This window comes from Rattus norvegicus, chromosome 10 (genome assembly GCF_021556685.1).
Source record: "Rattus norvegicus strain SHRSP/BbbUtx chromosome 10, alternate assembly SHRSP_T2T, whole genome shotgun sequence".
NCBI lineage: Eukaryota > Metazoa > Chordata > Mammalia > Rodentia > Muridae > Rattus > Rattus norvegicus.
In genome coordinates this window covers 78172158-78196469 of record NC_141543.1, presented here as the reverse complement: position 1 = coordinate 78196469, position 24312 = coordinate 78172158, and the positions used below count along the sequence as shown (strand labels likewise).

Here is a 24312-nt window from a genome sequence, read left to right as displayed (position 1 = left end):
TGCCAGCACTCAGAAGGCAGGGCAGCTAGCTAGCTTCTGAGTTTGAGACTAGCTTGATCTGTACAGTGAATTCCAAGGCAGTTGGGGCTATGTAGAGAGACAATGTCTTTTAAAAAAGAAAGAAAAGCCCTGGGTTCGGTCCCCAGCTCCGAAAAAAAGAACCAAAAAAAAAAAAAAAAAAAGAAAAAAAGAAAAAAAAGAAAGAAAAGAAAAAGAGGAGGCGGAAGATGTGAATGTTACAATTCTGATCTTGGAAATACTATAGGTCCTATTTCCCTAGCAGTTTATCAGCCACAGGCTTTCTCTTTCCTGCTTCAACCTATTTCCCTAGCAGTTTATCAGCCACAGGCTTTCTCTTTCCTGCTTCAACCTTTCTACCTGTTACGCTGCTAAAGAGCCACCAGGAAGGCTGAAGTGGCTCAAGACTGTGCTCACCCCTGAATGAGGCCCCCAAACCAGGGCGGACTGCCGATGAGCCGCTGAGGAGAGTCTATCTTCTTCAGGAGGTCATAGGAGAAGCCCTGGATGACAGCCTTCATATGTGAAGCACAGCGCTGCATGAACTCCACCATCTGTAACACAGCAGACACTCAGCGCTGACAGCATCAGGGGATGCAGGTGCGTTTGAGGAGCTGAGGGCTCTCAACAGGAAACGCTGGAAAGAGATAAATCTACACGATTTTCTAAAGGTATGGAATATTTTCATGGAGAGAACCCGTCCTTCAACGAACAAGGGAGCCATGGTAGAGGATGAAAACCACAGGCAGGGACAGGGACTGTCCATGGAAGTGCTGGCCCTCAGCATGCCATTCTGCTTTACGCTTCTCATGCTATCTGGTCCTCATTAAAACATCCTAGGATAAGGAGGTGGTTTGGCTGGTGAAGTGCCTGCCATGTAAGAATGAGGACCTGAGTTCAGAATCCCAGAACCCCCATTCAAAGCTCGGTAGGGTGGCACATGCCTGTAAGTCCAGCACTGGGGGTGGAAGGCATGAGGGAAGGGAAACAGGGAGATCTCACAAGCTCACATTTCACTGAAAGAGCCTGTCTCAAAAAGAGAAAGGAGGAGAGACTGAAGACATGGCTCAGTGGCTAAAAGCACTTGCTTCTCATTCTTCCAGAGAACTTGGGTCTGGTCTCCAGAGCCCACATGGCAGAAGCAACTCCTGAAAGTTGTGCTCCGAACTCCATATTCATGCCAAGGCACACACATCACAAAGATGCAATACACAGGAATAATAAAGGAAAAGACATACCTTTAAAAAACTAAAAAGATGGGGTTGGGGATTTAGCTCAGTGGTAGAGCACTTGCCTAGCAAGCGCAAGGCCTTGGGTTCGGTCCCCAGCTCCGAAAAAAAAGAAAAAAGAAAAAGAAAAAGAAAAAAAAGAGAAAAAAAACTAAAAAGATGGGGCTAGAAAGCACTAGCTGCTCTTCCATAGTACCTGGGGTTCACTTCCCAGCACCCACATGGCAGCTTATCAATGTTACCCCAGTTCCAGGGGACCTGGCATCCTCACATAGACATAAATACAGGCAAAAACAATGAAAAAAATCAATCTTTATGAAACCTGCTGTTGAGTAACTGAGCAAAGACACCCAACATCTACCTCTGGCCTCCACATGCACTCAATTTACTTCAACTCAGGCTTCCATCCAATTCCAGTGCTAAGACTGCTGTAAAAGTTTGACCTGGTCCCAGGAATCCTGACTATTAGCCCACCTTCGTCTATTGGATACAGAGATGCACTTTTACCTGAGTGCTACGATCCTTCCCGGCTGCCAAGGCCCAGGCCTGTGGGTTCCGACCCTTCTCATCATGGAGTCGTAGGTCACCCCCTGCAGTCAGCACTTTACTGAGGATCCACTGGTTGCCTGAAAAGGCTGCTGCATGTACAGGAGTGCTACCATCAAAGCAGCGGCTAGGGACAGAAAAAACACAGTGATCGTCCATGACACCCTCCTTCCTTCCACTGAAGGGAATTAGTTTTAGGTCTTCCAGTCATTAACTGCATTACAGAGATGAAGGTTACACTATCGTTTTGAGAATACTGATCTGAGGCAGCAATAATTTTACACATATCCCCTTTCCATCTTTATCTCAACCTTCTAAACACATGGAAGAATTAAAAGGACTTCATACCCAGATGGGTTTGAACTTGTGTCCTGTCCCTGCTACTCCCTGGCAATGGCTTTACTGAATCATTTTCTTTATGTCTTTGTATCCTGGAGCAAAGCTGGTTAAACACAGAGACCTGTCCTCTCAGGTGACCAGTGCTCTGCTATCCACACAAATTCAGTAGTTGAGCCCAACAAAACTTTGGCATTGCTAATCCAATGAAGAATATGTTTCTCAAAGCTTCTTCCACCGATGCCAAGAGACTAAGTATGAGAGACAGACTTTATTTATCCATGACAAGGTAAGGCTGTAAGGGCTGGAGAGATGGCTCAGTGGCTGAGAGCACTGACTGCTCTTCCAGAGGTCCTGAGTTCAATTTCCAGCAACCACATGGTGGCTCACAACCATCTGTAATGAGATCTGATGCCCTCTTCTGGTGTGTCTGAAGACAGCTACTGTGTACATATATAAATAAATCTTTTTTTAAAAAAAGATGAGGCTATAAAGGATATAGCTGGTTCCCTATCAAGGTGCACGTCAGAATCACCTGGGAGAGCTCTCTCCCTTTTATTGAAAAAGGAAGCAAAAGGAAGTAATGAAGAGAGAGAAAGGGGGAGAGCATTAAGAAAGCTTAACAAGGGGGCTGGAGAGATGGCTCAGTGGTTAAGAGCACCGACTGCTCTTCCAGAGGTCCTAAGTTCAAATCCCAGCAGCCACACGATGGCTCACAACCATCTGTAATGGTATCCGATGCCCTCTTCTGGTGTATCTAAAGACAGCTACAGTGTACTTAAATAAATAAATCTTAAAAAAAAAGAAAAAAAAAAACACTTCTTCAACATCTTTAAAAAAAAAAGAAAAAGAAAGCTTAACAGGAAATAAAACTTTCGGACTTTTTTCTGGTTTCTTCTAGAAGTTTTCTCTGTATACAAATCTGAATAAGAGATGGTTCAGTAGTTAAGAATGCATGTTGCTCTTACAGAGAACCTGGGTTCAAGTCCTAGCATCCACATGGTGACTCACAACCACCTAGAAGCCCATTTTCAGGAGAACTGACACCTAACTGCCACAGGCATCATGCATCAAAGTGGCAGGCAAAACAATCATACACATAAAATAAATCTAAAAAAAGGGTTAAAATCGTTTTTATCTTCATGTTATATAAACAGTTCTTATGTTAATCAGAGCTTCCACAGGAGAAAACACAGCCACTGCACATTTTTTTTAAAGATTTATTATTATATTTATCTGAGTACACTATAGCTGTCAGACACACCAGAAGAGGGCACCGGGTCCCATCACAGATGGCTGTGAGCCACCATGTGGGTGCTGGGAACTGAAATGGAAGAGCAGTCAGTGCTCTTGACCACTGAGCCATCCCCCCAGCCCTGCACAGTTCTTTTCAACATCTGTATAGTACTCCAGTATAATTTAGTCAATGAGGCACTGAGATAGCTACCAAAATGTGAGTCTTAAGAGTAAGTAAAGCGGGCTGGAGAGATGGCTCAGTGGTTAAGAGCACCCGACTACTCTTCCAAAGGTCCTGAGTTCAATTCCCAGCAACCACATGGTGACTCACAACCATCTGTAAAAAGATCCGATGCCCTCTTCTGGTGTATCTGAAGACAGCTACAGTGTACTTATATAATAAATGAATAAATCTTTTATTAAAAAAAAAGAGTAAGTAAAGCATGGTGACACGTACCCTTAACCCCAGATCTTGGAAGGTGGAAGCAGGACAGTCAGATGAGTTCAATGCCAGTCTAGTTTATAAAGTAAGACCCTACCTCAAAACAAAACTATACACGCGTGCATGCATATTCTCCTCTCTCTCTCTCTCTCTCTCTCTCTCTCTCTCTCTCTCTCACACACACACACACACACACACACACACACACACACACGCACACTGCTGCTCTTCCAGAGGACCTAAATTCAGTTCCAGGATCCATGTTGGATAAATGTTAACTATAGTTCAATTGTGGCACATACATAAAATATTTTTTAAAATATTATTCTAAGATTAGCCTGAACTGACAAGTAAGAGTCTGCAAGCACAGGACCTAGGAATGTGTGCTTGCTTCCTAAGTTCCTGGAGTGATGTTAACGGGGACGCCAGAGCCTGAGCGTCTGGGTGGGGTCATGGTTCTGTGCCATGTTCCATTACTCCTAACCAAATCTACTCTTGTTTTGATTATTCCTCCTACAGTAGTGGGAAAACTAAGTAGTAATGGGAACAGGATATTATTTTCCATTTCCCATGAACGCTTAAAAAAAAAAGAATAATCGTTTATAGACACCAAACTAAAACCTACAAGGAAAGAGTCCTAGTGGGATAAAAATTCGTTTGAAGCTGGGTATGGTGGCACACACCCTTAATTTTAACACTCAGGAAGCAGAGGCAAATGGAGTTCAAGGCCAGACTGATCTACCAAGAGTACCAGTATACAGTCAGAGCTATAAAGAGAGAAACCTATCATTTTAAAAAAAATGTATATGATTGCTTACATGACAGTTAAATTCTCTTTATCAGTTTAATGGTTAAGGAGGAAAAAACCTCTACCTTGCTTTATTCTAAATTTTGTCTCATTCAGCAATGTTGGAAGTGAATCTTCATGAGCTTCTTTTCGTCTACTGAGATTCCTCCTGGTGGTCTGGCACTTGGGACCGTGATTATTTAGAAGCTTTGGTCCCCTGATCAGTTTCTAAGACTTCCCTGTCCACTAGCTACTGTAGCGCTTTCTATCTACGCGTCTTCTGTTTGACCTCGCAGTTTCTTTGTCTGTTGTGGAGCTGGGGCTCAGTGGTAGACACTCACCTTGTCTATCCAAGGAAACACAAAACATTCCAGTCATTTACCTTACTTATGGATTTATAAACACACCTTTTAAGACATCTTCTCTTCTTCTGCTCCTATCTTTGTGTAGCCCGGTTGTCCTGAACTTGCTACAAGAACTGTGAAAGTACTTGCCTTTATGCCCCACCAAGACCTATGGCTCAGGTGAGAAAGTGTTAATACCTAGACAGAGACAAGTGCTCAGAAATAGACAGGCACATGCTACCAATTCATTAGATTGCTGTTCTTCCATACTCAAATCTGTACCAAATATTGAGCTGAGATTATTTTAATTCCAACTATAAAAGTCAGGCAAAAGTTACCCTGTCTGAAAAATTGTTATCAACTACATTTGTGGGTATTTTGACCTACTTAAGCAATCAGAATACATAATATAAATTATAACCCAGGGAATAGGAATGGGCTTCTAGTGACAATAATTAGTAATGACTCATTATACACAGAAATCATAATTTCTCAGAAAATCAATTTTATCAAAACATTTCAAGATAGGTAAATAACTATTTTATTGATAAAAATTAATAATTTTGGGGTTGGGGATTTAGCTCAGTGGTAGAGCGCTTGCCTAGCAAGCGTAAGGCCCTGGGTTTGGTCCCCAGCTCCAAAAAAAAGAAAAAAGGAAAAAAAATTAATAATTTTTGCAAAACAAGGAATAGAAGTGGAACTCAAGGATTAGAGTCCTAGGTTCAACCCTCTAAATCAAAAAGAAATTTGGCCAGGCATGGTGGTGCACACTTTTAATCCCAACACTCCAGCAACAGAGGAGAGCAGATCTCTGTGAGTTCAAGGCCAATTTGGTTTACATGGCAAGCTCCAAGGGATACATAGTAAGACTCTGCCTGGAAAAACAAACAGAAAACCAGAAAAAAAAACACCCTGTGTTTTTGTGTAAGTTTTTAAAAAGCTACAACAGCATTGTCATCTTACAAAGCTATAGGGACCTTGAAAATGAGCTGGATCTAGTAGCCACACCTTTAATCCCAGCACTGGGAGGCAGAGGCAGGCAGACCAGGATTCAGGGCCAGCCTCAGCTGCATCAGACCCTCCCTATAGACAGACAGGCAGAGATGCTTTGGCAGGTGAAGGTGCTTGCTGCTAAGCCTGTCCACCTGAGAATGACATCACACTCCCAGGTCCAACATGGTAGAAGGAAAGAATCAACTTCCCAAGGTGTCTTCTAACCTAAACACACCCCGCGCGCGCGCACACACACACACACACACACGCACACACACACACACACACACACACACACACACACACACTAGTGAAGAAATAAAGTTTCACAGATGTGAAAAGCAAAGCTGTAAAAACAAGGCTTTGAGAAATACATCTGGTGGTCAGGATGCCTGTGACAAACTCGTGACCTTTCTGAGAGATTCATCTGACATCAGGATGCCCAGTGATGTGATAAAGTATTGGTGATCAAGATTCTGACTAAGCTGATTAAGCAATAACAACTGTTCTCGGAAAGACCCCCTACCTCTGCCTGTGGTGAATCCTGAGAACAACCGCAAGATGTCATCCTGACCCTGTCCGACCACCCAGTTCATCCCCTCTCTAAGAGACGTGACAACTTAGCCCTTTCCCAGTGATTCACCAAGGCCGGGTGTAGGGCTGGATGAGGAAAGTGATCAACTGAGCCAAGAATAGCCCCTTGAGCAGGCCAGCCAATACCTGACCAGATCCTTTGTCCTGTGTACCCACCAATGAGAATAAGCCAGCTTAACCCTGCTGCTGAAGTCTGCCCTCTGTAACAAATAAAAGTTGTGTGTTTTTTGGGTTCGGGGTTGCCTCTCCCTGCGTGGATGAGCAACCCCACGTACGTGGATTAACAACCTTATACCCTCATGCTATTGCAGCGGTCACTTTGTCAATCTGTGCTCTGTGGGTTGTGCTCCTGAGGTAAGGCCACTATGGGGTCTTACAACACTAGCTCACTTGGAAATAAGATGTACAAGAATATTTTTTAAGCTTAGCACACTTGTAGAGCCTGACACAGTGGCTGACATCTGCAATCCCAGGACTCTTGAAGGCTGAGAGGTGGTTCAATGTGTGTTCCCAGACAGGCTGGGCTAAGACTCTGACTCAAGAAAAATGATTTTTTAAAGAATATTCTTTATTTTCTAGAAACTGATATTACTGTACTTACTGATTTGGATCTGATCCATAGTCCACCAAAACATCGACTAATTTCACATAGCCCAGTAATGCTGCAACGAAAAGTGCCGACTGCCCCAAAGTGTTAACTGCATCGACACAGACTCCTGGAAAACAAATACAGATCAGTGTAAACATCACAATCATCCTGCAAGGGAACTGGTGAAATCTTATCGGGGGGAATTTTTGTTTTTGAGTTTTATATTTGTGTGTGGATGGTGCATTAAAAGGCCAGAAGAGGACATCCCATCCCCAGGAGCCGGAGTTACAGGAGGCTGTGAGCTAGGAACCCACCCTCTTACCTACCAAGGCATCTCTGCAGTCCCATGTGCTTCTGATTTTTGAAACAGGGCCTCAGATAGTCCAGCCCAACCTGAAATTCCTGATCAACCAAGTGCTGGAATTACGGGCCTGTATCAGTACATTACACAGGAAAAATCTCTAACTTTTCTGCTATTTACTTAATTTGTTTATCTAAAATAAAAGCCCTATAGGGATTGGAGACATGGATCTGTGGTGATTAACAGCATTGGATGCTTTTCTAGAAGGCTGCGGTTTGGTTCCCACAACCCTTTTTAACTCCAATTTCAAAGGATCCAATAACTTCTCTGGTCTCCTAGGGCACTGCCTCCAACATAGTGCACAAACATGCATGCAAACAAGACTCCCATATGCATAAAATAAAATAATGCATAAAAATAAGCATTTTTAAAGACTGAACCCCCAGTGAACGTGATTGTTGGGGGGAGGGTGGGGAGGGGAACACCCATAAAGAAGGGGAGGGAGAGGAATTAGGGGGATGTTTGCCCGGAAACCGGGAAAGGGAATAACATTCGAAATGTAAATAAGAAATACTCAAGTTAATAAAAAAAAAATAAAAAAATAAGCATTTTTTAAAGGCAAATGTTTGTGTGTCCAGGCTGGCCTGGACTCTAAGGTTCTCCTGCCTCATCGTACAAAAAGTAACTGGTATTGGGGAGAAACTGGAAGAAAGAACCTTTCATAGGCAGGAGGATCGCTGCACACTATATATACTAGCCTGAGATACCGTTTAAATGGAACAGGGTTTCTCTTTGTAGTCCTTCTGTCCTGGAATGAACTCTGTAAACCAGGGTGGCCTCAAACTCGGAGATCAGCTGGGCTATACCTCTAGATTGTGCCACTACTGGTAACCTAGCTTTATTCATATAAATTATAAAACAACAAAAAACTTGTGACTGCAAAGTAGTTCATCTGACAAAGAATCATCCTTATCCACGTCAGGCAGAATCAATTTCTGCCAATTGTCCTCTGGCTTTTTACACTTGAGCTGTGGCAAGCATATCTTCCCACAAATACACAAAATAAAAACTCTGACGTTTTGGGGGCAGAGTCGAGTTTTCTTATTTGTTTTATTCCACTCTGCAGGCTCACAAAGACTGGCCTTGAACTCAGTCAGATTCACCTACTTCTGTCTGCCTCTGGAGCACTGGGTTTATATAGGGTTTTTGTTATGAGTGTGTTGAGAACTGAACCTTAGGCCACTAGTCCAGGGTGGTTTTAAGCTCAAATCTAACTTCAATATTTTCTGCTTTAATCAGTGGTTTGCTGGCTTTCCCAACAATTTATAAGGCATACATTTTTATCCTCACTATGCTAGAGAAATACCAAGTAAAGCCATAGAAGACTGAACAGTCTTAACAAGAACAAATGAGTATACATAAAAAAAGTCTCTACAGTTCTTCCTACAAGACGTACTAGCGGCAGTATAGACAGACTCCCTTCCTCAACTAGTGCACGTGAGCCTCTTCCTTTTAATACCATAAAGGTTAGACCGAAGTCCACTCAGACTGCGTTCCCTCCCTCTTACCCTCCCGAAGGAGAGAAGAACGATCATCAATGGCAAGAGGCAGCTGCACAGAAGCAGCACCTAGAGCCGGCTTCACGCTCAGGAGGGGACGCTATGTCTCGTCCTCGTGGTTTCGGGTGCTCTACACAGTCAGAGAAACTTCTCTAGTAACGAACTATAGAAATGATCCCTGAAAGTATAGTCTTAACTCCACTCAGCCGCCATCGCCGCACTGCACCAAGCGCCCTCGCATCTTAGTCACGGCGACTTTCGCCCAGACGCCCCATGTTCTCCGTGTCGCCGCCGCTTTCAGACACCACGGCGGCCCACACGGACACATGTTCTCTGACCCACTGACACCTCTCCATACGGAGTCCACGAGGCATTTTGACTCGCTAGTGTCCCTACACTAGGCAAACTGTCACCACGATTAGCATACGGTCGCCGAGTAGCCAATCGGCTTACAGCCCTCTCCTGCCCCGTCCCACTTCCGCCTGAGACGGGTCTTGCGTCCGCTCTGCGGCAGCGTCCGCTGGTTTGGACTTCTGGCAACAACCGAAAAACCACATGGGACTATGGCAATTCAAAATTGCAAACTATTTAGTTTGACTTGCACCATTTTTAATTTAAAAACAAAAAAGTTTTGTTATTTCAGATAGAGTTTCCCTATGTAGCCCAGACTGGCTTCGAACTTAAAAAGTGATCTACATGCTGCTGAACTTCTGAATGCTGGGAAGAGTACACTACCAATTCTAGCCTCTGTTTGTTTGTTCTTGAGACAGGATTTAACTATGGCATTGGCTAGACTGGAATTCTGTGTAGACCAGGCTGGCATTGAACTCACAAAAATCTGCCTACCTCTATCTCCCAAGTGCTGGGATCAAAGGCCTGGGCCAAAATGCCCAGTCTGGCTTCTATTTAATAAATTTTACCGTGTAATCAAAGTACGAGAAATAAAGCTGGGTATAATTGCACACTTGGGGAGACTAATTGCCCTGATGGACAGAAAAGAGCCTGGGTTCCCCAGGAGGTGTTACAGGTGTTTATGTGGGGGTGCTGGCCACCAAACTCGGGTCCTCTGCTAGAGCAGCAAGGGCTCTTAACCACTGAACTCTCTGTACTCTGTTTTATTGTTTTTCTAACACACGAAGTTTGCTCTACATGGGGTTCGTCTTGCTTTTGAAGGTGCAGATGACTTACCCTTGGGATACAAAGCTTTTCTATACTCTAAGGTCACTCACTCATGTTCAAGCCACACTCATTTCCTGAGATCTCACTTTGTGATACAGGACCCTCATTCTCGTCACTGTATCCTTCTCACACACTAGAAAACTAGGACAGAAAAGTCTTGGTGCCCCTTCTTGTCACAAATCCCTCACAAGCCTATTTCTCTAACAATAATTTCAGACCTCCACCCTTTTACCTCTTCCCCAAGGTAGCTTCAATTATCTATCATTCAACCACCTCTGTATGTGCCATTGCTTCACAGAAACCTTCCCTGACCTCCACTGCTTGCTAATTCAGTAAATGCCAACCACCTGCACGCAAACTGCAGGAACTATGAATGGCCTTCTATTCTAGTAAGATCTCAACTACTAGACCAGGCATAATAACACACTCATGTAATCCTGGCACCTAGAGTGAAGATGCAGCATGGCCCTGAACAAAAAAGGAAAGAAAAGAAAATGGCTAGAGATCCAGTACAGTTCTGACCTATCATGCACAAAGCAGTGATGGTGGCACACCTTTAAATCCGGCATTGGGGAGGCGGAGGCAAACAGATCTCTGTGAGTTTGAGGACAACTTGGTCTACAGAGCCAGTTCCAGGACAGCCAAGGCTATGCAAAGAAGCCATGTCTCAAAAAACCAAAACCAAACAAAAAAGCTGTTAATATATAAAGAACCTAATAAAGTGGTCAAAAGACATTATTAGCTGGATATGAGTGACACACACCTTTAACCCCAGCACTCAGGAGGCAGAGACAGGTGGGAGTTCCAGGCTAGCCTGGTCTACATACTGAACTCAAAAACAACCCAAGGCTATATTATATAATGAAGCACTGTCTCAAAAAAAAAAAAAAGGTAAAAGATTCAAATACCTACTCCTTCAAGGCAAGACCTTATGTTCTCCATTCCCTGGTCCCAGTCTATTAAATTCAGTTCCCACAGCTTGGCAGGAACCCAGACGTGGCAGCTGTGGCGCTGAGGTACTTTCAGCACGACTAGTGGTCACTGGAGTGACCACGGCCTAATTAATGGCAACTTAACTTGGGGAAAGAGAAGGGGCTGAAAGTGAAATTGATCACCAGTGGCCAATGGTTTAATCAATCATGTATGAAATATCCCTTATAAATTTGTTTAAAGGGTCCTAGCACGCAGGCACACACCTTTAATCCCAGCCAGCACTCAGAAGGCAGAGAAGTAAATGGACCTCTTTGACTTCAAGGCCAGCCTGGTCTACATAGAAAGTTCTAGGCCATTACCTGACATCAGTGAGAGGGAGGGAGGCTTGATGCCCCAGCATAGGGGGATGCTAGAAGGGTGAGGAGTGAGTGAGTGAGTGGGTGAAGGAGCACCCTCATAGAGAGAGGCAAAGGGGAGGGGGGATAAGGGGAATGGGATGGAGTATTGTGAGAAGCATCCAAGAATGGTGATATCATTTGAAATGTAAACAAATAGGGGAGATAGGGGAGGAGACTGGAGACAGGAGAGAGGGAGAAAGAGAGACAGAGACAGACAGACAGACAGACAGACAGACAGAGACAGGGCCTGCTGGCATGGGCTTTTGAAGCATCAAAGCCCATCCCTAGTGACATACTTCTTCAAACAAGGCCTCATATCCTAGTCCTTGTAATCCAAATATATATTTACATTCAAATATCTGGGCCTATGGGGACCATTCTTACTCAGACCACCATACAACCCATCATTAAAAGGATAACCGAGAATCTAAGTGTAGTAGTTCTTGCCTGTAATCTCAGCATTTAGGAAGCTGAGGAAGGAGGATCAAGAACTCAAGGCCAATCTTGGGGTACACATGGAGGCCCTGTCTGTGTCACACAAAACGAGACAGAACAGCGATGAGCATGCTGAGGGGCTGGAGAGATGGCTCAGCTGGCAAACCTGTGTGCTGCCAAGCCTGACAGCTGAGCTTGACATCCAGGACAGCAGGGAGGAAGGAGGGAACTGACCCTACAGGCTGTCCTCTGACCTACATATGCACGTGCACACTCAGATACACAAAGGTCCATGCAAAATGGAATAAAACTTACGCTGAAAAACCAGAGATCAGAGAGACGACTGAGCAGCTAAGAGCACCAGCTACTTTTCAAGAGGACACAGATTCTATTCCCAGCACCTAAATGGGAACCATCTAACTCTAGGAATTGACCCATCTTCTCCTCCATGGGCACTACATGCATATAGTACATATACATACATGCAGTCAAAATACCATCCACATAAAACAAAAATAAGAGTTGAAAAAATAAAATAGAATTTTATGTAGAATCTGTGATTCTAAAAATAACTTGGTCCCTGAAAGCTAAAGGTAAGCACAGGTTTGCCTCTGCTAAGTAAGAACCTGACTGAGTCTGGCGATCGGTAGATCTTAGCAGCTACTGAAATAACCACCTAATTTGACTTTTTCCCTTTTTTAAAGCAAACTGATTGGCTGTCTGGCTGGCTAGTTGGTTGGCTGTCTGGCTGTCTGGTTGGTTGGCTGTCTGGCTGTCTGGTTGGCTGTCTTTCTGTCTGGTTGGTCGGTTGGTTGGTAGAGATATGGTCTGGCTATGTAGCCTTGGCTGTCCTCAAACTGGAAGCATCTTCCTATCTCTGTTTCCTGAGTGCTAGAATTACACCCAGCCAAGAAATAGGTCACTGCAACTGTGGCAGAGAGAATGAGTGACTGAAACCCAAGTTTCGGTAACAGAATCTTTTGGACTTTATACCGTGTTTATTTTACTTGTTGAAGGCAGGGTTGAACCAAGGCTTTCCCTGAAGTCCTGGTATATAAAAAAGGGAACACAGCTACTTCTCAAAATCAGAAACAGCCTGGCAAATCCAGTAGCAGCCTGGGGCCAGAACCTTGGGAATTTTCCCCTGGTGTCCTAATGTATATAGAAGGACCGTAGTTCCTTCTCTAAGACTAGGAATATATTTGGCAAAACCTTAATGGCTGGGGCCTGTGGGGAGGAATCAGGAAGTTGTAGTTTTGAATGTTGAGACCCATTCTCTTCCCACTGTATAGGGCCACAGTCATCAATCACTTCCAACCTCTGTGCTGCTCTTGAGTGGCCCTGTGTTTCCTCTGTGTAACACTGCCTAATTAGCCTTTGCTGCCTTTGTCCCAGTGTGTGACGGAGTCTGCCGACTCTGCCCAGTTCTCCCTGGAAATAGGAGATAAGCATGCTTTACTTCTAAGTAAGTTTGTTCCCATAAGATACAGCTTGTGAAAGGTCTTCTGGGTTGGGGATTTAGCTCAGCGGTAGAGCGCTTGCCTAGGAAGCACAAGGCCCTGGGTTCGGTCCCCAGCTCCGAAAAAAAAAGAAAAAAAAAAAAAAAAAAAAAAAAAAAAAGAAAGGTCTTCTGATCCCAAACTTTCTTATCTTTTTCTGATCTCCTGGTGCTCTCATGACCCTGGCATTGAAGATGACCCTCTTGCTAATCCAGGTCAACTTGTTATAACTTTTGAAATTTTAAAATAAAGCTAATTGCAGCTGGGCGGTGGTGGCACACACCTTTAATCCCAGCACTCAGCAGGCAGAATCAGAGGGATCTCTCTGAGTTCTGAGTCAGCCTGGTCTACAGAGTGAATTCAAGGCTATACAGAGAAACCCAGCACTGAAAAATCAGTAGATGGATGGATGGATAAAAAGTTAACTTCTTCTTTGCTGTATCAAGGATTAACGATATTAACTGGTAACTGCTAAAGGCCTGCCACATACCCAGTAGGATTCTGAATGCTTCACATAAGATAAATATAAATAATCATCACCTCAGTTTTGTAAGAATCTGAGCTTAAAGAAACTAAATAACTGATTTCACTAAAATGACAAGTGTTAAATAGAACCATAGGCCAGGTGTGGTGGCACATGTCTGTCATCTCAACACTTGGGAGGGAAAATAAGCAGAATTTAGGTATCAAGCTTAGCATCAAATACATAGGAAGTTTGTAGAACATACGAACACACACACACACACACACACACACACACACACACACACACACACCAGCGTGTGAGCGAGCTGGTAGATCATAAAGTGTGAAAAACCTGCATCTTGACAATTATCTATTTCTCCTAAGTGCTAAGCATTATTTCTTTTTTTTTTTCTTTTTCTTTTTCTTTTTTTTTGGAGCTGGAGACCGAACCCAGGGCCTTGCTCTTGCTAGGCAAGCGCTCTACCACTGAGCCAAATCCCCAACCCCAGCATTATTTCTAAGTATTAAGTTTACAGAATCAGAGGCACAGAGGTGTGTAAATGTCTCTACTAAAACCATACCACATCAGTATAAAAGAGAGAGACAACAACAAATATACAACAGAATGCCAGATTTTTGGCTGTGTCTGAAGACACCTGCAGTGTACTTATATAGAATTAAATAAATACATCTTTTCAAAAAGAAAAAAAGAAAACAAAGGTTGAAACACAGAGACTTGACATCTAGAGTTCAGTAGAGAAGGCCTCTCTCTGGAGGTTTCATTTAAGCCAAAACTTGACTGATCAAAAGTAGCCATCCGGGGCTGCAGAGCGACAGACAGTTAGATTCCCAGGTATCAGGAAGCTCACAACTGACTGTAACTCCAGCCCCAGTTCTGACACTCCTCTGCTCCGCCCTCCCCCTCCCCTACAATTTTAAAAGCTCTCAAATGATGATGAGTCATGCATTTTATTCAATGTCAAGTTCTATACAAGAGAACAAGATAGTAGAAATCTAGAGAGCCAAATTTAGAAGGAGAAGATGAGAAGGAAGCGGCCAGCAGGAACTAAATAAAAACTTCCAGAGCAAGTTTTCTTGTTTTTTTTTTTTTTTTCGTTTTTTTTTTTTGTTTTTTGTTTGTTTTTTTTTTCCGGAGCTGAGGACCGAACCCAGGGCCTTGCGCTTGCTAGGCAAGCGCTCTACCACTGAGCTAAATCCCCAACCCTTCAGAGCGAGTTTTCTAAGCTGGTCCACAGGTGGTTCTATCTTGCCCCAAGGGAGGACTGAAAACTAAACTTTTAGGGAACGTCTACCACTAAGTACTCTGCGGCAACTGGTTTCATGGAGACATATGTTTAATTCCCTTGCCAGCAAGTAATTCTGTAGCCTAAGCAGGCTTTGAACCTGTGCTCTTTCTGCCTTAGCCTCCAGAATAAATAGGCCTATACCACCACCTCCCAATTCCTTGGTTTTGATACAGAGCCTAACTACATAGCTTAGGCTAGCAGGGAGCTGTTTGTAGCCACAGTTGGCTTTGAATTTAAGACCCTCTTGCCTTAGCATGTACCACCATACAAATACATTTTGAGACTTGTCACTGAGAGGTGTGAAGCTGTAGATAGCAGTTCTGAGGCTGGCACAAGGCATCTATCTCTGAGAGACACCGTGTGCACTGGGCATGCTAAAGAAATGGAGAAATTTCGACTGTTCTACAAGGTGAGTTCCTATGACTCATTGGGGTGGGTGTAGGGTGAAGGAGACTTCAAAGGTAACATATGGGGGGGACTTATATCTCCAAGTGGCAGGGGTGCTTGCTTAAAGACAGGATGAAAGACAGATTTCTAATTGGGGGACAGATTTCTAACCTTTTCAGAATGGGAAAAAGGATTACTGAACTACTGTAGTTTCTTAATCTAACTTAATCCTTAAAGCAACCCCACATATTACACTGTTACTACATGAATCTAATTTACAGAAAAACAAATTCAGGCTGAGGAACTGTTGAAGGTTTACCAGCTAGTAAATAAGCAAAGTAAAATTATCAGCCAGAAGTAACTCCTCACCAAAGCAATCCCACACACAACACACTTTGTAGAAAATAATAGAAGGAAAGACAGCAAATTAACTGCCAACACTACAACAACAACAGCAGCAGCAGCAGCAAAGCCAGACATTAGCTGCTAATGCTTCTGACATCAGCACTCAGGAGGCTGAGGCAAAGACTGCCACTTCAAGGCCAGCCTAGACTGCACAAGTAGATGGACCAACCTACCGACCGACCGACCGACCGGCCTACCTACCTACCCACCTACCCACCTTCCTTCCCTCCCTCCCTCCCTCCCTCCCTCCCTCCTCTTCCTTTATTTCCTTTCTTTTTAAATTTCCTTTCTTCAAGATGGGTTTCACCACAGTCCTGGAACTCACGCTATAGCTAAAGCTAGCCTTGAACTAACAGAGATCTGTCACTTCTGCCTTCTGAGTACGGAGAATGAAGGCATGCACACCTTTCAAACAATGTAGTATGAACCACTCAGACACGTTCTCTCCCTCTCAGTGGTTTCCCAAAGGAATAGCCATCAAATGTAAATGAGCAGGGCAGTGAGACAACACAGAGAACCAACCAACTCTGTGCTCTGTACTCTGTGCTCAGAAGAACCCTGAATAAGAAAATGATTCTTCTGATACTATGAACACCCAAGGGCAGAGGCAGAGGATGCACCCATAAAGATGTCCCCTTGAGTCAGTGTTTTGAAAACCCCAGGAGTGCGCAGACGCAGGGCAGCGAGTGGACATTTTGGTCTTTGTCCGCGGGTCAGCACGGCGGTCGGGTCCACGTGGCGCCAAAGTAGGAGAAGCGGCTGAGGAATGCCAAGCACATAGAGCAACGCCGACACTGGGACAGCAGTTTTATCCACCAAGGAGAGTGGAAGGCAAGAATTGGAACACTGCTTCCTGTGCTCACAGACTTCATTTCTTTTCTTTCGGAACAGACATCAAGTTTTAAAAGGCGAAACATTTTTTAAAGCTTAAAGCTTTGCGCTTGAAACATAATTTAGATTTAAACAGAGAGTTGTATGGGATGAATCCTCTGCTACATATGGCTTGGGAATCCTCTATGATGACCTCCTGCTGGTAGGAGCCTCTTATAAGAGAGCAGCGTGGAGATGCCTGCAGTTTGTTAGTGGACTGCACAGACCAGAGGAAAGCCTCTGAGTTTCCTGAAGGCCGGAAGCATTTACCTAAGTGTCCTCCGCCCTGGACAGAGAAGTCATGCTGAGAGGAAGCCCTGTGTCTCTAAGAAATATTGAAAAGCCTTTAGCTAGATGACGGCTTTCTCAGCCTTGCTGGAGGAAAACAAGTGAACTTTGCAAAAACACCATTGACTATTAGTAAAACTTACCCTTGGAAGAAAGGTTTATACCAATAAAGTTTCTCTTAAACTTTCTCCCCTGCTCCGCATTTGAATGAATAGTCAGACCCAGAGAGAAGCCTTAGAACTGTAAGAAATGTGGAGACATCCTCAGTCAGGAGCAAACCCTCCTTCATCCAAACTTTTGTATTGGAGATAAACGCTGTGAATGTGATAAAGCTTCTATTCAGATGTCACACCTCAGTCAGCAGAGGATTTTAAGTGGGGGAAGCCCCTTTGCCTGTAAGGTATGTGGAATACTCTTTAGCCACAAGTCGAATCTTACAGAGCACGAGCATTTTCATAATAGAGAGAAGCCTTTCGAATGTAACGAGTGTGGGAAAGCCTTTAGCCAGAAGCAGTATGTCATTAAGCATCAGAACACTCACACCGGAGAGAAGCTCTTCGAGTGTAATGATTGTGGGAAATCCTTTAGCCAGAAGGAAAACTTGCTTACCCATCAGAAGATTCACACTGGAGAGAAGCCTTTTGAGTGCAAAGACTGTGGGAAAGCTTTCATTCAGAAGTCAAACCTCATCAGACATCAGAGAACTCACACGGGAGAGAAGCCCTTCATATGTAAGGAGTGTGGGAAAACCTTTAGCGGCAAATCAAATCTTACTGAGCACGAGAAGATTCATATTGGTGAGAAACCCTTTAAGTGTAATGAGTGTGGAACAGCGTTCGGCCAGAAGAAGTACCTGATAAAGCATCAGAACATCCACACCGGAGAGAAACCGTATGAGTGCAATGAGTGCGGAAAGGCCTTCTCTCAGCGAACGTCACTCATTGTGCACGTGAGAATTCATTCAGGCGATAAGCCGTATGAATGCAATGTATGTGGGAAAGCCTTCTCTCAGAGTTCGTCTCTAACCGTGCATGTGAGGAGCCACACGGGTGAGAAACCCTATGGCTGCAATGAATGTGGGAAGGCCTTTTCTCAGTTCTCAACCCTGGCCCTGCATCTGAGAATCCACACAGGTAAGAAGCCTTATCAGTGCAGTGAGTGTGGGAAGGCCTTCAGCCAGAAGTCCCATCACATCAGACACCAGAAAATCCATACTCACTAAACGCTCTGTGAATGTCTTCAGTACGGGGAAGTGTTCATTAGCAGTCTACACCTCATGGTACATCATTTGGTCATTCTGAGGCTGAGCACCATAAATTAGCCAAACATTTAATGTACGATGCTGTGAACACCGGAGAACTCCTACTGAAGGGAAAGAAGTGTGTGTGATCAAAAGCCTGCACTCGGCAAAGCAGCAGAAAAGAAAAGCAGTGCTGAACCGTGAACACGGTCGTCTACAATGGAGACTGGCAAACAGGTCCTGCTGACGGCTGTCAGCGTAGATCTGCAGGTCTTCACAGTTAGTGAGGACAGACATTAGAGAATGCTAACTACATTTACCAGGACTTAGAATATGAAAATAATTGCTTCAGCTGAACACCAAGACTATGTTTGGAGGTAAATTATTCTCTGAGGAGCAAACCTGCACACTACAAACTATAACCTGATAGTAAAAGTAAAATGTATGGATATTGAAAGTAGAAATATAGAAATGCTGTACATCATACAAGGTTGACTTTGGAGAGGGAAAACATTCCTTGTAACATTTGAAAATACTTGGGAAGTCTCATGAGTATTTATGCTCCGGAGGTGAGGCACCAGGAAATTTACCATGACTTTAGTTTAGAGCAGCCCAGTGTTAGCACTCAACTGCCGGTTGGGACTGGATGAGGAAGCACTGGGACTCCTTCGCAGACATTGGCAGGTGCGGGAGATGGGGTGTGAGTGACTGGAGGGACGGAAAGTGCTGTGGGGAGACTCAGTTTACAGGAGGATGCATACAGTACAGTGACTCCCAAGTTAAATCTCCTCCTCTGAGCTCCTGTCACGGCATATATGCACATGTATGTAAATGAGATGCATCAGAAGGATGCGGACCAACTGCTGAGAGTGAGGAAGGGAAGCGGGAGGGGGAGGGCAGGCTTCAGCTTTCATACAAGCATTCGTTCTCTTAAAGACGCAGGTAAATATATGAAGATATTGGCTAATTTTCAGTTGTGTTATATGAGTATCATGTCTTATTTTTTGTACTTTTCTGTATTTTTCAAAATAAGAACGGAGGTAATGGTGGGAACTCTGCACCTGTAGAGCTGTTATAGTTGTTTAATTCCCAATCAAATACTGAGCTTTTATAGAGATATTTCTAAAACTTTAATATGACAGTGAGTGGATGGACTTGGCACTCTATGTAATGAAATTATCTATTTTATTAAAGTTTAAAATGACAGCAAAAAGAAAAAAAAGAAAAAAAAAAAAAGAAAACCCCAGCCAGCTTCACTTCTTGAAGCTTTTCTGAATTCAACTCAATTACTATTTCCTTCAGGAAATCTCAACTGACACACAACCCAGACTTTTTAAACTGGCTTTGTATATACTTCCTGGCATTAGTATTTTAACTTTAAAGCTTTTATTACACCAGAGTTCTATGTGGTTTGTGTCAGATTAAATAGTAGAAAGACGTCATAAAGATGCTCTGTTATGGGCTGGAAAGATGGTTCAGCCATTAAGAGCACTAGCTGCTCTTCCAGAGGCCCTGAGTTCAATTCCAGCAACCACATGGTGGCTCACAACCATCTATAATGGGATCTGATGCCCTCTTCTGGTGTGTCTGAAGATAGCTACAGTGTACTCATAAACATAAAATAAATATATTTTAAAAAGATGCTATGTTATCATGAATCTTTCACACAATATATATGCAGTATCTAAGTATGGTCTTTATGCCAATATATGAGTGAAAAAGAGAAAGAGAGCAAATGAAAAGGAAACGCTGAGGCTTGTGAGTGGCTCAGCAGTGAAGAGCACGCATGCTCTTCCAGAGGACCTGCGATTTTAGATCCTGACGCCCAAGTCAGGTGGCTCACAATTACCTGTAACTCCGGACTTACAGAGCCTGGACCATCTTCTAGTTTCTTCATGCACTCAAACACATGAGGCATACAGACACCCAAACACATAGTAAATCTTTTAAAAATTAAAATTAAAAACAAATAATCACTGAAGGCAATCTGACCTGGTCTTGTAGGTGCTGCCAAGTCACTCTTGAGTATGCACCTCGACCTAATGGACAGATAATATTTTACTATGGTACTATCTCCTAAAAATATTACATAAATGCATTTTAAAAGGTTTTTTAAAATCAATTTATTTTATATGTATGAGTATTTTGCCTCCATGTATGTCTGTGCCAAAAAAATAAATAAATAAAAATAAAAGAATCTGATGTCCTGAAACTTGAGTTACATACAGCTGTCAGGCATCATGTGAGTACTAGAAATCTGAACTAAAGTCCTACCGAAGAAAAACAGTCAGTGCTCTGAACCAATGAGCCATTTTTCTTTTTTTTTTTTGATGATTTGTTTATTTAATGTATATGAGTACACAATAGCTGTCTTAGACACACCAGATCCTATTACAGATGGTTGTGAGCCACCATGTAGTTGCTGAGAATTGAACTCAGGACCTCTGGAAGAGCAGTCAGTGCTCTTAACCACTGAGCCATCTCTCCTGTGCATGATTTAATTTTTAATTAACCTATTACAAAAGACAACTATAAAACTACGGAAAAGCTTTTGTGGGGCTGGTGAGATAGCTCATCTGGTAAAGGGACTTGCCGGGAAGCATGGTGACCTGAATTCAATTCCAGGACCCATACATATAGTGCAAGATGAGAATGGGTTCCCCTAAGTTGTTCTGAGTCCTTACTGTGTAAACCAGGCTGACCTGAAACTCAGTGTTCCATCAGTATCTATCTGTACTGGAACTGTGGAATGGTGACAACTTTGTTGCTCTTAGGTCTGTCTTTTGAGACAGGATTTCTCTGTGTAGCTCTGGCTTTCCTGGGACTCAATTTGTAGACCAGGTTTGCCCTCAAACTCACGGAACTACCTGCTTCTGCCTAAGTGTTGGAATGAGAAGGACTGGGTGATCACGTCCCGCTTCACTGAAGAACAAAGCCTACCTTGAAAAACACACTGCAACTTATCTGTTGCAGTGAATGTCTGTGAATGTCTGCCTACCTGCATGTACATACTCACGGAGACCAAAACAGTCAGTCAGTAAAATACCACCCTGGATCGAAGTAGCTCTTCATGGGTATTATTAACAAAGCAAATTCTGAAGGCTGCAAGATCTTCCTTTAAAAACCATAATTGTATGAGGGGCCACTCAGACTGCGTTCCCTCCCTCTTACCCTCCCGAAGGAGAGAAGAACGATCATCAATGGCAAGAGGCAGCTGCACAGAAGCAGCACCTAGAGCCGGCTTCACGCTCAGGAGGGGACGCTATGTCTCGTCCTCGTGGTTTCGGGTGCTCTACACAGTCAGAGAAACTTCTCTAGTAACGAACTATAGAAATGATCCCTGAAAGTATAGTCTTAACTCCACTCAGCCGCCATCGCCGCACTGCACCAAGCGCCCTCGCATCTTAGTCACGGCGACTTTCGCCCAGACGCCCCATGTTCTCCGTGTCGCCGCCGCTTTCAGACACCACGGCGGCCCACACGGACACATGTTCTCTGACCCACTGACACCTCTCCATACGGAGTCCACGAGGCATTTTGACTCGCTAGTGTCCCTACACTAGGCAAACTGTCACCACGATTAGCATACGGTCGCCGAGTAGCCAATCGGCTTACAGCCCTCTTCTGCCCCGTCCCACTTCCGTCAAGCGTCACTAACGGCCACACGCGGTCCCGGCCGCCTGCCATCGCACTTCCTTTCTGCGGCGGCTCCCGCCGGTTTGGGCTTCTGGCCCAAGCCAGAGGCCTTGGGTGAGGAACAAACGTGGGGAAGATAGTGGCAGTTCAAGGACTGCAAGCCCTATTTAATAAATTCTGTCCTGTGATCAAAGAAACACATATGAAACACATGAAAGTGTCGGAACACTAGGGAAATTGAGGCGAGCGCTTTTTCCCAAGTGTGAGGCCAGATTTAGTTAGCTACAAAGTGAAACCCTTGGTTAAAAACAACCTAAAGTCTCCAAATTCAAACTCGTAATATTTTAGTTGCATACAAAGTTTGTGACATTTTAAAATACATAAACGTTGGGTATTGGAGAGATGGCATAACAGTTAAGAGCACTGGCTGCTCCTCCAGAAGACCTGTGGTTCAATTTCTAGCATCCCAAGACAGCCCACAATAGTAACTTCAGTTCCAGGATATCCAGATACCTTCACACAGACATACATGCAGGCAAAGCACCAGTGCACATAAAGTAAAAATAAATCATCTTTTAAAAATATGTACAACTTTGCACTTTTTTCTTATGAACCTCTTCCACCTTCCCTGGTCAACCCCTGTGTGCATATATAGATTGCAGATTAATCTTCTCAAAGAAGATTTATTGAAATGGTTTTTTTTTGCTTGTTTGTTTTTTGTTTTTTGTTTTTCTTTTTTTCGGAGCTGGGGACCGAACCCAGGGCCTTGAGCTTGCTAGGCAAGTGCTCTACCGCTGAGCTAAATCCCCAACCCCTATTGAAATGGTTTTAAATTACATTTTCTATTTCTAGGATTTTTGTTCCTTTTACCAGCTGACTTTTAAACATTTTTCACCACAGCCAGGCAGTGGTGGCCCACTCCTTTCAATTAGCAATAATCGCGCCTCGGATAAACCTCATTGGCTACGATACTGCCACTCAAAGCTGGCCACTCCTTTAATCCCAGCACTTAGGAGGTAGAGGTAAGTGGATGTCTATGGGTTCAAGGCCAGCCTGGACTACAGATAGGGTTCCAGGGCAGCTGGGGCTACACAAAGAAGCTCTTGTCTCAGGAAAAAGAAAAAGAAAGAACAAACTCATCCTCACAAATAAAATATAGTTGTCAAAGTGATATAGTACACAAAAAAAAAAAATCTTGATTTCTGGGAAAATACATTTCTCTGCAATTATGCTAACTTTAAGCATCAATGTTTATTTTGGATTTTAGATTTAGTCGTTGAAAAAAGTGTGCTGTACATCTTTGCCACTGCTGTGTGTGTATCCAGCGTCAGCATCAGGATGAAGCATTAGGCTTTTATCCCTATTTCCCTGGCATATCCATCAACGTCTGTCTTTTCAGCTTGTTTACTTCCACTCAACTTTATGTTCTAGGAGGGCCTGATGCAGATGTCACTCAGTGTTATTTAACAGCTACTACAAGGTCCTTATTATGCTAAAAATTATATAAAGTTCTAAAGCTCAGACACTTCTAGAATTGGTTTTATCTCCTACATGGGAACATACTCAAACCCAGAAGGGCATAGTGGTTTGAACTGTTCTCATTTATTAATCTCTAATTCACTGAAAGGGTGTTCTTTATACACAATACCTCTAACAAACTAAAAAAAAAAATTTGCTAGCTAAATGCAAAATCAGTCCCTCATGTCTTTCCTCCTTTTACACTATAAGTAAAGCTCACTGGCCAGTGAACAGCCTCTTTCTGCCAACCTCTGCCCAGTAAAGAGGATTCAGAGAAAATTATATCCCTCGACCAGAAAAAAAGAGGGCAACAAAGGAAAATAATTGGGCTGTGTCTTGCATTCTGTGTAAGACTCCCTGACTCACTGAAGCAGTAATAACTGACTTCACTTGCTTTACTGCAATCGATGGATATGCGATCAGTCTCCTCACCCCGGCAGCACTTCACTTTGGTGAAGTCTCTTTGAATGCATCCAAATTTACCACAGGAACAAAAATGCTCATCTGAGTGGTCATGGTCACAGCCAGATGCCCCGCCTTTGCCGCAACTGTAGCAGCACTGCTCTTGCTCCTTGGCAATGTAGCCACCTTTACCAAAAATATCAGGCATCCTCCTAAAGATCACAGACCTTGGCAAGATGGCCAGACTCACCACAGAAATAATAGATGCCTGGTAGAGATGAGAAAACACACTGAAACCTCTATTCAAAATAAACCACCTGTATACCACAGCTTCTTATTTTATAACCCCGACTGTCACCAATAGGGCATTCTCTGG

The 24312-nt window shown here is 43.6% G+C and overlaps 2 protein-coding genes, 2 non-coding genes and 1 pseudogene across 15 annotated transcripts in view; 1 reads left to right on the top strand and 4 right to left on the bottom strand.

Moving 5' to 3' along the window:
• Tex14 (testis expressed 14, intercellular bridge forming factor) overlaps positions 1-24312 on the bottom strand; it is a 124077-nt gene that overhangs the window by 61526 nt on the left and 38239 nt on the right. For all 12 annotated transcript variants that reach the window (XM_087570635.1, XM_087570634.1, XM_087570638.1 and 9 more), the window contains exons 3-5: positions 7127-7241; positions 1755-1920; positions 436-572 (exon numbers count right to left, since the gene is read on the bottom strand). In XM_087570635.1, coding sequence (XP_087426761.1) covers positions 436-572; positions 1755-1920; positions 7127-7241 — 418 coding nt within the window. The remainder of the gene's footprint in view (positions 1-435; positions 573-1754; positions 1921-7126; positions 7242-24312) is intronic.
• Positions 8954-9168, bottom strand: LOC120095491 (small nucleolar RNA U3). The gene has a single exon (XR_015632440.1). It is a non-coding gene; the product is annotated as a small nucleolar RNA U3 (small nucleolar RNA).
• On the top strand, positions 17446-18521 carry LOC120095168 (zinc finger protein OZF-like). Its single transcript, XM_087575000.1, has one exon. The coding sequence runs from the start codon at positions 17484-17486 to the stop codon at positions 18360-18362; it is 879 nt and encodes a 292-aa protein (XP_087431126.1). The 5' UTR covers positions 17446-17483; the 3' UTR covers positions 18363-18521.
• Positions 21522-21736, bottom strand: LOC120095489 (small nucleolar RNA U3). Its single transcript, XR_015632438.1, has one exon. It is a non-coding gene; the product is annotated as a small nucleolar RNA U3 (small nucleolar RNA).
• Positions 22886-23002, bottom strand: LOC120095496 (U4 spliceosomal RNA; annotated as a pseudogene).

What these genes read in the sequence shown, in the direction of transcription:
- LOC120095168 (XM_087575000.1), top strand. Translation starts at nt 17,484, where the DNA reads ATGTCACACCTCAGTCAGCAGAGGATTTTAAGTGGGGGAAGCCCCTTT.